General features: G+C 49.2%; 1 protein-coding gene across 15 annotated transcripts in view; it reads right to left on the reverse strand.

Annotated features, from left to right (window-relative positions):
- The window catches only part of MYCBP2 (MYC binding protein 2), a 1,771,217-nt gene that overhangs the window by 62,518 nt on the left and 1,693,582 nt on the right, over nucleotides 1–15,117 (reverse strand). For all 15 annotated transcript variants that reach the window (XM_085622060.1, XM_085622057.1, XM_085622054.1 and 12 more), the window contains one exon: nucleotides 9,442–9,651. In XM_085622060.1, coding sequence (XP_085478186.1) covers nucleotides 9,442–9,651 — 210 coding nt within the window. The remainder of the gene's footprint in view (nucleotides 1–9,441; nucleotides 9,652–15,117) is intronic.

The following is a 15,117-nucleotide window of genomic DNA, read 5'->3' on the forward strand; positions in this document are numbered from 1 at the left end:
TGGACCAGGCGCCCAGAGGACGTCTGTAAGTGCATCATTAAAGGGGCCGAATCACCTCAGTCAGGAGATTGGTCCTGAGAGACACCGTAGGGAGCTTGAGGTTAAGAGCCTCAGCTGCCCTGCGCAACACCACAGAAAATGTACCATCCTGCTCCGTAGCCACGGAGGAAGGGGACAGTGTACTGAGGCGTGGAGAGAAATCCAGAACGCTCAGATCCTCCACATTGGCATCCTAGTGTGTCGCATCCTCACACTGAGCTGCGAGAGGGTCTCCAGACCCTTCCCAGTCTTTGCCGTCGGCCGTGTAGAGGCCGAGAAGGACAAGCAGGCCGGGGAAAGGTGGGAAAATTGCCTTTCCCAGGCTAGGAACTGGTGGACAATAGGTCAATCCAAGCTCGTCGTAGTCCGGCCATGGAGACAACAGCGCCGTGTCTGAAGCCAGGCCTGGAGCCATCGGCGGCGCCGAGGCCGGAGCCTGCAGCGGTGCCAAGGCCGGAACCAGCGGCGGCGCAGAGGCTGGAAGCCAGCCGGCGGCCCGAGGCTGGAGCCAGCAGCAGCGGCGATGCCATAGCCAAGGCCAGGAGCCAACGGTGGGGCCGAGGCCAGAACCAACGGCGCCCCAGGGTATGTTGCCGGCATTGTCGGGGCCAAAGGTGGCGGCACAGGGGCAGGACCACTCAACGGTTCCACGGGGCTCGAAGGCGCTCCGGAGGGACCCGAAGGGGCAAATAAACACTTGTATTCCTTCTGGAGTCGCGTACGGCCCCGGGGAAGGGCCCCAGGCAAAAACGGAGGCTCCACCGGAGCTACGGGGGAGTGACCACCCACCCCCTCCACCACATCCCGCGACCGGTGAGGGGTAGGCGAAGAGTGATGCCGCGTCTTCGACCTGGTATGGCGCTTCGACTTACTTGACCCTGATGCCGACAAACTATGGTGTAGGCTCCGCGACCGGTCCCTCGACCTTGAGTGGTGCGGAGCAATTGCTGGGCCTCAAAGAATTGTCGGGAACGCTCCCACAAGTCTTCGGCGCCATGGCCCGACAACTGGGGCACATATCGGGGTTATGGACGTGCCCGAAGCAGAAGAGACACACGACCTGCAGGTCCTCCGCCGACATGTTCAGACGTTAGTCCCAACAGGACCGAGACCTGGGCGTCCCTACTGCGCCAGAAGTCAAGTACTCGACAAACAAGAGAAACAAGTCTCAGAAATAAAAAAAATTCACAAATATTTGCGTGGGAGCATCTAAGTAGCTCCGACGATGTCATCTTGGCGGCTATGACGCCAGCGACGTACGCGGAGCTGCACGACGACGCCTACCGACGAGGGGCCCATGTCCACAGATAGACAAGCAAGACGTGCACAGCGAGGTTGTAGGAACATGCCAGGGTGACAAAACCCCCTACGGAGGCGGGATGTATTACGGACCAACCGTAGATAACCAATGGTAACCCTTGGAGAGAAACCAAGCCTATGGAACTCACCAGAGGAGACATCCTACAACAGTAGGAAGAGGCAGCTTGCGGCAAGTTACCTGGGCAAAGAAGAGTAGCAATATGATTGCCAACAAATACCCCACATTGGGTAAGGCACAACCCTACAAAAGAAGGGTCCCTCTTGAGACAAGCTCGTAGGCAGAGGCTCAAAAGAAAGGTAAACACAGCTTAACCAGCTGTACCAGAATAAGTAAACAACACGGCTGTGCAGCCACGCAACCCAGAACATCTGCGGCCCACAACGGCTAACAGTAAAGAGACACATATACAGGAGGCGCCGGACTGCTGAATAAGCATGGGCGTCAAAAAGAGTGACCCTGTTAAATGGTATATCTTTTAGCCGCTCCTGAACATGATCTGGGAAAACGCCATCACGCAACCAAGCGTGGCGGCGTATGGCAACCGACCTGGCCATAGTACGACCACATTGTCCGTGGTGTCCATGGCAGACCGAATTGAAAAGTTTGCTGTTAGACCTGGCACATTGGCGTGAGTATCCCTTCCATTTTTCGCTGTGCCTCATGTATGTTTTTGCTGGTGTTAGCTGCTCAGGGCACTGTGCCACTGGTGTCCAGTGCCACAGTGCAAGTGCTCCCTATTGTAAATTAATGTATGATTAGTGATTCCATGATTGGTTGGTTTGGTTTACCTGTCAGACCCTAGTACAGTGCACCAGAAGTTCCCAGGGCTTGTAATCCAAATACTGCTGGTGGGCTTGCAGCACTGGTTGTGCCACCCACAGAAGCCTGTAAACATGTGTCTAAGGCCTGCCATTGCAGAGCCTGCGTGCAGTCTGGTACTGTCATGCTGACTGGGCAAGTGCACCCACTTGCCAGTCCCTAAACCTTCCCTTTTCTTCATATCAGACACCCCTCTGGTAGGCCCCAGGGCAGTGTGCATTGTAAGGATAAGGTAGGACATGCCCTGGTGTGTGTGGCATGTTCTAATAGTTAATTACAGCCATTTTCGTTTTTCACTATTGCAAGGCTACCTGTTCTCCATAGGCCAGAATGGGCAGTTTGGTTATTACATCTTATAATCCTAACTGACTCAGAGAACATGGTAGAAATTCAAATTTAGTATGCCTGAACTCAGGATGATAAAATACATCTTTTAGTAAAGTTGGTTTTAACATTCTGTGTTTGAAAATGCCACTTTTAGAAAGTAGGCATTTTCTTGTCCAACTATTCAAACCTGCCTCTGCTAGACTGGGTGTATTCCTTTGTCTGGGGTTTGAGTGACAGGGCTGGGGAATGCCAGGAGACAGGGTGATGTGTCCCAGTGGTGAATAGAGAGATCTGCATCCAGATGGGTGGGAGGAGTTGCACCTGGGACCTGAATAGGGCAGTGTCTGCCTTCCACAATGCTGGCTCCACCTCCTGGGGAGCGGCTGATGTCTCTGCCCTACACAGTGAATGAAGAGAAGGAATCCTGTCAACAAAGTGCTCCAGTGCTGTACTTGCCTTCCACAATGCTGGCTCCACCTCCTGTGGGGCATCTAATGTTTCTGACCTGCGAAAGGAAAGGAGAGGTCTGGTAAACAGAGTGCTCAGGAACTGGGCAAAGGCCCCTCTGCCTTCAGAGGACAAAGGATTTCTGGGTATAAATATTGGGACCCTGATCCCAAGAAAATAGATCACTTCGGGAAAATAAGAAGAACCTCTGCTGAGGGAGGAACCAGAAGAAGCTGAGGAGGAAAATATCCCTGAACCTGAGGGATTGGCCTGCAGTGGTTGCCTTACTGCCAAAGAGTGGAGAAAGGAACTTTGTGTGTACTTTTGCTCAACTTGTGAAGGACCTCCAAGGGCTTGGAATAGAGCTTGCCTCCTGCTGAAGTCTCAGGAACAACAGACTTCACCCCCCAGCTCCCAAGAGTTCTTTGGAAGTGTCGCAAGGAGCTGGAAGCGCTACTCAAGAAGGAGAAGCGTGCCGCCGTCTGAGCTGTTGTTGTCGCATCTCGTAAAGGGTGTTGCCGCTGCAACATCGCATCGAGCGGAAGCGTCTCGCATCATCCAGGAAGTGTCTCGCAATGCCGAAGAAGCGTGTCGCCATCGCAGCCATCGTAGCGGACGCATTGCACCGCATCAAGAGAAGAGTCTCGCATCGAGGAAGAAGCGTGTCGCCATCGCAGCCATTGTAGTTGTCACATTGCACCGCATCAAGAAAAGCGCCTCGCATCCACGAAGAAGCGTACCGCCGTCGGAGTTGCTGTCGTCGCATCGCGTAAAGGGGTGTCGCCGCTGCAACATCGCATCGAGCGGAAGCGTCTCGCAAACATCGGAGAAGAGTGTCGCTGCCAAGGCCGCTGTCGTCGCATCGCGTAAAGTGTGTCGCCGCTGCAGCATCGAGTCGAGTCTTCTCCCAACATCGGAGAAGCGTATCGCATCTGGAAGATGTTCACGTCTTTATTTCTTTACACCAGAACTTTGCCGCATTTCCATCGCTGCGACATTGCTTGTCGTGGAAGCGCAACGCATCGAAAGGTACATTGACTTAAAAGTGTTGCATTTAAGAACTTAAGAGAACTAAGCAAACTTCTACCATCTAAAGTAACAGTATTGTGTGTTTTTGTCGTTTAATGGTCTTGAGGTAAATCTATATAAAGAATACTTATTTTTAATATAAAATCTGTGTGGTGTCCATCTGTAGTATTGTCACTTGGTTACTGTATGTGTTCACAAATGCTTTACACACTGCCTCCGAGATAAGCCTGTCTGCTCGTGCCAAGCTACCAAGGGGGTGAGCAGGGGTTATTTTAGAAGTGTACCCCCTTACCCTGACTAGAGGAGGAGGTCCCTATTTGTCACAAGTGCATACCTGTGCCAACAGGAGACCCCAGAGTCTAACATGCGCCATATCGTGGCCATCACTGATTAGGCGGGCCAGATCGATACGAGAGATCCCCGGCAAGGAGGGGAGGAGCCAGTCAACAGCGTCCCAAAGGGAAAATGTAGCCCGAGCAAATACATACAACGTGTTGAGGGACCGGAGTCCTGAGCTGGCATATGCAAACACATCGCGGCCACATGACTCCAACCACCGAGACTCCCGAGTGAGAGGATGTAACAGAACAGGAGTCACAGAGAGAGCTGCCTGAAGCACAAGTCCTCCAGCTCCAGGATGGAAGGTCAAACAGGCGGGGTCAGTGGGAGCCGGCCGATGTGCCACAGCACGATCCACGGGTCCCCGAGGAGGGCCGTGCCCACATTCCGAGAAGGATGTCAAACAATGACTCTGCAAAAGGTACGGTTCCATGTTCCCCCCGCCCTGGTGGAGAATATCCAGCAAAGGACTAGAGACTGAGGTCGGCACCATCCTTAAAATGTCTACAGCCCTTACGAACGTCCCACTAGCCTCCACGGCCCCACGAGGCGGTGAAAGCAAGTCATCAGTAGGTGATGGATGCAAGCTAAACCGGCCACTTAATAGAGGCTCAGCAGCAGGATGAGTAGGCCAATGCTCCACTGGTGCCTGCTCTGGAGTGCAGTGAAAAGACTCAGGGGGTCCCCCATGGGGCCCGGAGGAGCGCCATGGAGGGGGGGCAAATGCTTACCTGCGGCAACTCTAGTGTCAGAGTCAGGGCACTCGGTTGGAGCCGAGGGTAAACCCGCCAGCGGTGTTCCAACCTGAGTTCCTACCCCCCCGTGGGGCCCGGAGGCGCACCAGGGAGGGGGGGGGGGATCAATGCTTACCTGAGGTAGGCGAATGATGGCAACGGTGCTGGAACATGCCCAGCCGCGTGGAGGACTCCGCTGGAGAAGGAGACCTGTGTCGCGAGGGGTCCGTTTGGGACATCTGGGCAGACAGCCGCTTCATGCGGCGTTCCCGCAGTGATTGCGGCCGCAGCTGGTGGCAAACGTCACACTCCACCGAGTCATGTTGCTCTCCCAAGCACCATATACAGAGTTCGTGAGTGTCCGTCGCCGGCATCTGTCCAGCAGGACCGGCACGGTTTGAGGCCCACAAAGGGCATCGACACACTGTTCCTGGACGCGAAAGTGCATCGAAAAGGCCTGCAATAAACAAAAACAGGCCCGAGGTATTACTTTCCCGGATCCGCGTTAGGACGCGGAAAAGAAGAAAACTGACGTCAGCACGCATGGAGGGGCTTTTATGGCTCCATTGACGTCACTTCCGGGGACGACGTCAGGACGGAGCCGGGCGCCGCCGCCTCCCGGCGTGCAGAGGTATTGCTGGGGAAAAAAGATTTTCCAGATCCAGTCTGACGCCTGGGGGCATATTCTAAGTTAAGGAATCTGCGGCTAGATGTCTCTATCAGATAAAACCAAAACTTCGCTCATGTGGGGTCATCAATACACCCCCATCAGTAGAGGAGGATTTGAAAAAAGATTTTTTCTTCTTTGTCTGTCATGACAGTTGTAGGAAGGTGGATATCTGACTATGGTTACCCCCAACTTTTTGCCTAGTGTCTAGCTGGTTTTTCGACTTAGTTGGCCTGAGATCCTGCCATTCAGGGTCTCAGGCTGTCTGCTATCTCTTTAAAAGGGACTCCATGTACCCTAGGTACATAGCCAATTGGTAAGGATCACCTTATTGGACCCTGTACAGTGTACCCTAGGTACCCAGGGCATAGGTGTACCCTAGTCCTACCAGTGGCTGCAGCACGTATTATGCCACCCCTGGCCTGGCCTTCCATTATGACACAACTGGCTGATCACTCAGCTGGGGCAAGGTCGTGTAATCACCCCTTGCTTAGGTGTAGTATTCCTATACCTACCTTATATATAGACACATGGGTAACCTATCAGTCACTCCTATGGCGGGCCTTAACAATCCTGGAGGCAGAGTGCTTGGTAACATGTGAGATGGTGCTCTAGCATGAGCTGAGCCTGTCTGCAGCTTTCGAAACCATGTCCTTATAGCTGTTCGATGATATCGCCTACCATATACTCTTAAAGTGACTTATAATCTTAAACGGTTATGGTAACTATGGTTTGGCTTTATCGAAACATGTCGTGTAAGGTGTCTAACACTTTGGAATAATACCCCCATACCATTTCTGGTGATGAGGATATTATTCCTCCCTTCTAGAGGGAGAGACATGTTAAAATCCTACTTTGCTGTTTAACTCTGACCAAAGCCTCAGCATCACAAAATGGATGCTGCTGCCACAGACACGAGTCTGACCTCCTGCAGCTGGGAGCCCTCCCAGCCAGGGAGGCCTGGACAATAGGTTTCCTGCTTGGGGAGGTGCTAGCACCTCCCCAGACAGACTTTAGTGTTTTGGGGCAGGGAGGGCTGAAAGGAATGAGACATGCCTGGGGCACACAAGGTGCTCCATGCATAGTCCAGTTCAAACCGGTGCTGGGGCACTCCAGCCCCAGTCCTGGCGCGAAACTGGACAAAGGGAAGGGGGTGTAACCACCCCCCTCCCTGGTCCCACCCATAGGAGGGACCTAGCAGGTAACCCAGCCCCCCAGATTAGTATAAGAGTAGGAGCCGAGTCCCTAGGACTTGGGATTATCCTGAACCTGCATCTTGAACAGAAACTCTGGACCTTCGACATTCTACTACGGAAGAAGACTGAAGAATCTCCCTTGTGGCCAAGGAGTGACCACCCTGGGCAACCAGGCACCATCCAGCGACCGCTGCTTGCTTTGCGACTGATCCTACGAGGGACGACTGCAGAGACTGACCAGCGCCGTGACTTCAAGTCACCTCTGAACCAGATCCACATCTACAGCAAAGCTGAGACCCGTGGAGGCAACGAGGGACGTGGGACCGGCGACTTGGGAAAAGTGGCTAGTAACTGACTAGCGCGACTTCTGAGGCTGCCTCGAGGCTGTGCTTGGGGAATTGAGAAGCCCCAATCCCGAGCACCATCTGCAAAGAAGATCAGCTCCCCACACTTCACGTGTTCTGCGTGGGGCCCTTCTGCACCTGAGTTGCTCGACGTGTTGTTCGGTTGCTGGCCCCTTGGCTAGTGACCTCTGTGACGACGAACCTTCAATTTTGCCTTGCTGGTCTGGCTCCTCCAGACTGGCACCCGCTCCCCTGTGAAAGGGAAGCACCCCAGACCTTCCTGGTCTGCGACAGAAGCAAGCCCTCCATCCTGCGTGGGTTGCGCTTGCCAAGGCTTGTTGGGTCCTAACTCGACATCGACCCCGCCGACAGCAAGAGCCTTCGTGGGACAGCTCGCCTCCTGGTTCTGGTCATCCTCGACGCCTCCTGGTACCCCTGGCTGCTGCGACAAGCTTCACCTGCATCTACACGACATCGCCTGGTTCCTTCCCGGCTCCTGGCTGGTGACCTAGACTCTGTCCCCTCTGCTTGCAGGTATCCTCCTTCCTGATTCCATCCTTGGAATCCACCGGACACTCTTCACTGACTGCCTGTCAGCAACTTTCTTCAGGCATCCAGTCGACGACGAAACCAGACGCAAGTTCACACCTATGCACCCGCAGCCCGTGGGCTAGGTAACTTGAGTACTCCAGTGCTCACAAGGGTATTGACTATCCAAGTGTCTAGTTTCCAAGTCTCTAACTCCTAGTTCCTTCCGAAGTGTCCTAAAACTCTTAATTTCTAATAACTACTATTTTGATTGACTTTTACGCATTACGCGTGAGTGTTTCCACTCTGCACCTGAATCCCGTGGGCCTCCCACTGCCTAGCAACTGATAGGATAGTGTAGCCCCAGCGATTCCCTAGGCCTATCCTGTGTTCGTGACAGTGGTTCTTATACCACTTACTTAGTATATGGTTTGCGTGGCCCCTTGGGCCTAACTGTATTACTTACCTGTGTGACTTATGTATGCTTAAATAAGACTGTGTTGTACTTACCTCGAATCTCATAAAGAGTGCTGAGGGTGTTTGGACTAGAATAAATACATTCTATTTTTATAATATATCTGTTGTGGTGTCCTTTCATTTGGTATTCAAGGGGTCGCAAATGGTATAACAGCTGGCTTCACATGCCATACAGAGTTTAGCCTAAGACTGCTCTTGTCCATGCTACCACTAGGATAGCTGGTCTATAAGGTTGACTTTACAACCAATTACCATAAGGGTTGTTGGACTGATACAAGGTGTACACTAGAATTAGTGACATCATATATCAGGCCAACTTCTCACAACAGTTGTGACAGAGAAGAGACCATCCATAGCCCTGATAAAGGAACGTTCACAGAAAATTACGTTAATACTTTAAGAACTCTGAAAGCCGAAGATAGGTCTGGTTAATCTCCAGAGTAGAACAGGAAAGTAACTGGATACTGTGGTTTTTTTTTAATACAGTTTTATGAAGCGCATACTAGGCCCTTGAGATTCAGAGCATTTTACACAGCATGGCAAAACATATACAAATTCAAATGGACAAAAGGATAAAGTTACTGAGAGGTTAAAGCTGAGCTCTTCTCTGGGACTCCCTCAGATGCAACATGCGGTAGGAGTGCACAGAGGGATGCTCGGTTTGCGGTCCACCTGAAGATTTTTTTTTTATAATGATAGATTTAGTCTTGAAATGATTTTTAATGTCATGCCTACGGCTACCCACAGATAATTATGAACAAACTGAAAATAGGAAGAGCAAAGCATCAGAGGAATTAACAAAAATAAATAAGCCACTTTAAACTGGTTAATGGGTCAGTCCAATTAAAGAAGCTTTCAATTTTCATTCATTTCATAATCACATTTCTTTGTTTCACAAAGAGTAAACATTGCCATACACTAAAATGACACTGTTTACATAGTTGGAATTAATCTCATCATATATGACACATATCCAGGGACTTACAATTGTACATAAAAAGTATGAAGGTTCAACAAACTGACTCCAATATTATGAGCTGGTTACTGGTTTGTGATAATTCCCAGTTTGGATTTTTGTGACACTAAACACTCTAGAATAATTAACATTCTAGGATACTTCTGCATGATAAAACTGAACACTGTTAATGTAGCAATGAAGCAACATATAACCTACCTTTCTACATTTGAAGCAGACATAGTAAGCATATCTGTTCATTGCATAACTGGCAGGGTCATTGTAAAACCGTACACCTGGTGTTGTAATGGCCTCACTTTTATGCAGTCCTTCATATTCCAACCTCATTAAAGCTTTCCGCCGAACATCTTCATAGAGATCTTTAATCGGATCCAGCAAGTCCTTTAAAACTGCATGGTTTATTTTGTTCTGAAATAAAGAAAGAGCATTGTAGTGTTTCAGTCTCAAACATTAATAGCATTCAACTTTTCTGCTAATTCTGCAAGCTTTCGTTATTCACATTTGCGATAGAGACCACAGAAATGAAGACATCAAAACAACATAATTGTGACACTCATAGGAAATTGCTGAGTAGAACTTTAAGCAAGAACTACTCTATTTACAACTGAATATAGATGTCTCGCCCTGATGCTAGTGAAAATGGAACACACAATACAACAGGGAGCAGCACCATCTCTACATCAAATACTAAGAATTATGAAAAGGGATATTAAGTGCTTCTGTTCAAATACCAACTGGAAAAAAAGAAAGTCAGAGAGAATAAGAGGCATACATAGCAAGAGAGAATGAGATTTAATACCTCTCTGGAAACAGCTTATCTGAATGCTATTTTTTTTGCAAAACTATGTTTATTAAGTGCTATTGTTTCAAATTGCCAGTACACAGGCAGTATCGGAATGATGTGCATTCCGCAGAAAAAGTATATTCTACTTCCTGAACATTTACTTTTTAACTGGAACAAATATATAGGAGGCTTCATACAGGGATGGAAATGTTGAGCCCCTGAAAAGCTCTAGTTTAAATGCAAAAGAGTCTTACACATAACCATTTGGAACATCCCAATCACAATTGAATTTTATTCTTTAGTGGGTCAACCATTTCAGCTCTAGCTGAGTGTACTGTATAAACCATCATCTGAATAGTGTAATTCAATATTTATTTCATAAACTGAAATGGTCCACGTTTGACATTAAGTCTGTAAATTTAGCAATATTAAACGGTATTTAAACAAACTGGCTACCACCACATGTATTGTCCTTTTCAAGGTTTGAGCGAGGATTTCCAATATTTGGGTATGTGTATTACCATTAACTGGGAGGTGTTGATTGAAAAGAATTTAAAGGTCACTTTGAGGAGCTTTACTGAAGATGTGTCCCACTGGAAAACACTCTCTATTTTGATTATGGGCAGAGTGGCCCTATACAACATAATTCACCCACTAAATCTGTATACAGTATGCAAACTACCCTCGTTTCAATACCCAAAACTTACTCTGACAAACAGAATGAACACTTACACTCTCTCCTATAGAATGGTGGTATTGCAAGAAGGTCTCTTGTTTAACGTATTTTGGGATATATGAAGGAGGAATAGCATGGCCAGAAGTGAGGCACTATTATTGGGCCTCACAATTATTAGTGGAGCATCTCAACATGAGACCTCAGTCAAGGCAGACAGGTGTGCACTGCGCATCAGGGTTTACTGTAAAGTAAAATATGGAGGCTAGCTTGAAAATACTCTACTAGTTTTCATCAAGACAGTGGTTCAAGTCTGGAAAGTCCCAAATGAAAAAGTGGGCTAAGAGGGTGTGTTGACCCTTGAGACACAATTCTGGGATTCAGTCTTGATACAAGATCTACGTGTAATGTCAGGAGTCCAAAGATGTGATAATATCAGTATTTAAAAGTTAGGTGACAGAGAATTTGGGTGCAATTATACCATCTGGATCCCTGTGTGAGGAATTCTTTCTAACTTGCAATTCTTCAAATACCTGCACATACGCATGCTCTTATGGTATAAAGATTAAGAGCCAGGTCTTGAGTGTCTTCCTGAAGATGTTCAGGGAGGGGGCTCTGATGTAAATCGGGAGCTCGTTCCAGGTCTTCTCCGCAATGTAGGATTAGGCTCTTTCACCCGTTCCAGCTTTGAGGATGCGCGGGGTTTCGGCGAGGTCGGCGGATCGGAGGTTTCTTCTGGGTATGTGGAAGGAGATTCTCTCTTTGAGGTATTGGGTCCGGTGTTGTGGAGGCATTTGTAGGAGTGGGTGAGTATCTTGAAAGTTACTCTCTTCTCAATGGGGAGCCAGTGGAGGTTCCGCAGGTGTTGGGTGATGTGTTCATGTTGAGGGGTGTCGAGGATGAGCCTGGCTGCGGTGTTCTGTATGGTCTGGAGTTTGCAGAGCAGAGATTTGTTGATTCTGGCATAGAGGGCGTTTCCGTAGTCCAGTCTGCTGGTTATGAGTGCGTGGGTGACGGTCTTCCTTGATTCGGGGGATCCATTTGAAGGTCTTTCGGAGGATGCAGAGGATGTTGAAACAGCTGGAGGGGACGGCGTTAACCTGTCAGGTCATGGAGAGGGAGGAGTAGAGTACAATGCCAAGGTCTCTGGTGTGGTCCGTGGGGGTGGGAGGGCTGCCGAGGGTGGTGGGCCACCAGGTATTGTCCCATGCAGAGGGGTAGGGTCCGAGGACGAGGACCTCTGTATTCTCCGAGTTGAGCGTCAGTCAGCTTTTGCTCATCCAGGATGCGACGTCCTTCATTCCTACCTGGAAGTTGAGTCTGGTGGTGGTGGGTCCTTGGTGAGTGAGAAGATGAGCTAGGTGTCGTCGGCGTAGGATACTATGGTGAGTTTGTGCTGTCTGGCGATGGCGACGAGGAGGGCCATGTAGATGATGAAGAGTGTGGGGCTGAGCGACGATCCTTGTGGTACTCCGCAGTTGATTTCCGTGGGTTTCGGAGAGAAAGGGTGGCAGTCTTATTCTTTAGAAGGCTGGGGTGAATTTCCATTTGAAAACAGAACAGAATACTAGCACCTCCTCTACAACATGCAATCTCCTCCAAATATAAGCCCCGGACGAATAATTCGACTGGACTAGATCCTCTGAAGTAAAAATAGAAAGTCAACATCAGACCAATTATTGAGAAAGCATGGGGGAAGCCTTGAAGGTATCTAAAAGAAGTATCCATTAGAACACACTTTAGATTACTTCAAATTAAAATTCTGCACAAAACATACTATGTGCAAATCCAACTAGTTTATTTAGGGGTGATCACAAATATGCATGCTGGAGAAGACGTGACATTTATGGTGGGAGTGCCCAAATATAAGACCACTCTGGAATAGGTTTGAGAAGTGCATCTCTAAAAGTTTTCAAGCTCAATTCATGAAATCCGCTCACCTAGAAATATGGGCGAGTTCGATATCGCCAAATACATTTTGATATTTTGAAATATTGGTCTGGCAGTGGCAAAATAAACAAGTTTCTTTTTTTTGGGAACGCTCTTTCTGGTGGAAATTCTATCTAACTGCAGATTAATCACCTTTTGAATCCTCCCAGGTGCCAGACTGGATACAGAAAGTTTGCAATAGTTCCTCCGTGACTATAGTTGCCACAACTGGACTCAACATGGACTCTGCACTGCCTATGGATGTGAAAACACAGAGTCCTATATATAGCTGCCACCCTTGGATGCCGAGATCAGTTGATTTTCTGCACTCTCTGAGAGACTGACAGAGAGTCAACAATCTACTCCACAGAATGGGGTGAAAGTGGATGGTAAGGAACTTATAGTTAGAGGGGGTGAGCAAGCTGCATGTATTTGAACTGTTGGGTCTCAGCAAGGTCATACTTGTCCTGCAGGGCCTCAAAGGACTTAACCTCCCCACCTTCCAATATTTCTCCCAGGGTTCCAAATCCCAATACGCTCCCACTGGCCGAAATCAGTCATCCTCCCAGTCTCAAATAACATCGCACAAGTTACTACTTGTGTAACGGTATATCTGTAAGAGACATTAGTTAGTGATAGATTCCTTACCTTAGAATATCCCCAGGCATCAGACTGGATCCGGAAAGCTTTCATCAGCAGTACCCCTGCACATCGATAGGTGTCATCGTACGGCTCCGCGTGCGTCGCTGGCTTCGTATTCGTCAAGATTACGTCACTGGAGCTACTTAGACGCGCCCACGCGCGCTGTCAGTTCTGTACACAACTTTCCTCGATAGGAACGCAGAGCCATGTAAGATACTGACCACTGGTGCATAGAAACTAGGGCCCGAAAGGATGACCTTAACCCTAGAAATCAGTTCGCAGAACGGGGAGGATGGGTGGGGCGGTAAGGAATCTATCACTAACTAATTTCTCTTACAGATATATTGTTACACAAGTAGTAACTTGTGCATCTGAAAGAGACACGTTAGTGATAGATTCCTTACCTTAGAATAGATACCCCAGCAATACCAACCCCGGTGGTGGGTCTGCGAACAAGATTACACCAGAAATTCACAAGGAACCGAACCACCAAATAAGCCATCTCTCCGGACCTGACTGTCAAGGCAATAATGCTTTGTAAAAGTGTGCATTGAAGCCCACTTGGCAGCCTGACAGATGTCCTGCAGTGGGACACCGCGTCCCAATGCAGTAGTATCTGTTGTCACCCTGGTAGAATGGGCACGCAGCCCCAGCGGAGGTTCCTTTTTAGCTATAGAATAACAGGCCTTGATACACAAGACGACCCAGCGGGAGATAGTCCTCTTGTGAACAGCCCGGCCTTTCTTGGCACCTGCGTAGCCAACAGAGAGCTGGTCATTCACCCGGAATGCTTGTGAGCGATTCAGGTAAAAGGAGAGCGCACGTTTTAGGTCCAGACGGTGGAGCCTCTCTTCCTCTCTGGAAGGGTGCGGAGGCGGAAAGAAAGTGGGCAAGGTGATAGTCTGCCCGATGTGGAAGGCAGTGACAACCTTTGGCAAGAAGGAAGGACGAGTGCGAAGCACAACTGTGTCCGGATGAACCGACAGAAAAGGAGGCTTACAAGAGCCTGAAGCTCACTTACTCTCCTGGCAGAGGAGATAGCCACCAGGAAGGTAGTTTTCAAAGTCAAAAGACGTAAAGGACAATTGTGAAGCGGCTCAAAGGGAGCGCACATGAGATAAGTCAAAACAAGATTCAAGTCCCACTGAGGCATTATGAAAGGAACAGGAGGGAACATATGCATAATGCCTTTTAAGAATCTCTGTACAACAGGGGACTTGAAAAGAAAAGGCTGATCTGGAAGCCTCAGAAAGGTTGAAATGGCCGAAAGGTAGCCCTTGATAGTGCCCAGAGCAGAGCCCTGCCGGGCCAGAGAAAGAAGGAACAAAAGGACCTCAAAAGAGGGACAGAAAGGGGGTCCAGATTCTTGGCTGTGCACCATGCCACAAATTTGTTCCTGCAGGCGTATACCAATTGTGGAGGGACACCTGGCTGCCAGAATGACATCACAGACTTCGAGAGGCAAGTCAAATGGAATCAGCTGTCGCCGCTAAATCTCCACGCACCTAGGTGGCGGCTGGACAGGTTCGGGTGGAGAACCGTCCCCTGCTGCTGTGACAGAAATTTCTCCCGCAGAGGCAGTCGGATCGGGGGAGCCAGGCTCATACTGAGTAGCTCGGGATACCAAACTCTTCGAGCCCAGTCCGGAGCCACAAGGATGACTTGGGCCCGGTCATGCCTGATTTTCTTCAGCACTCTGGGTAGAAGAGGTATAGACGGAAAGGCGTACAACAGACCGCAGCTCCACTCGCGGCGAAAAGCGTAGCCGAGCGAGTGCCGCCTTGGAAATTTCAATGCGCAGAACTGCGGACATTGCACGTTCTCTTCTGTGGCGAGTAGATCTAAC

The sequence above is a fragment of the Triturus cristatus genome, chromosome 8 (assembly GCF_964204655.1).
Source record: "Triturus cristatus chromosome 8, aTriCri1.1, whole genome shotgun sequence".
Lineage (NCBI taxonomy): Eukaryota > Metazoa > Chordata > Amphibia > Caudata > Salamandridae > Triturus > Triturus cristatus.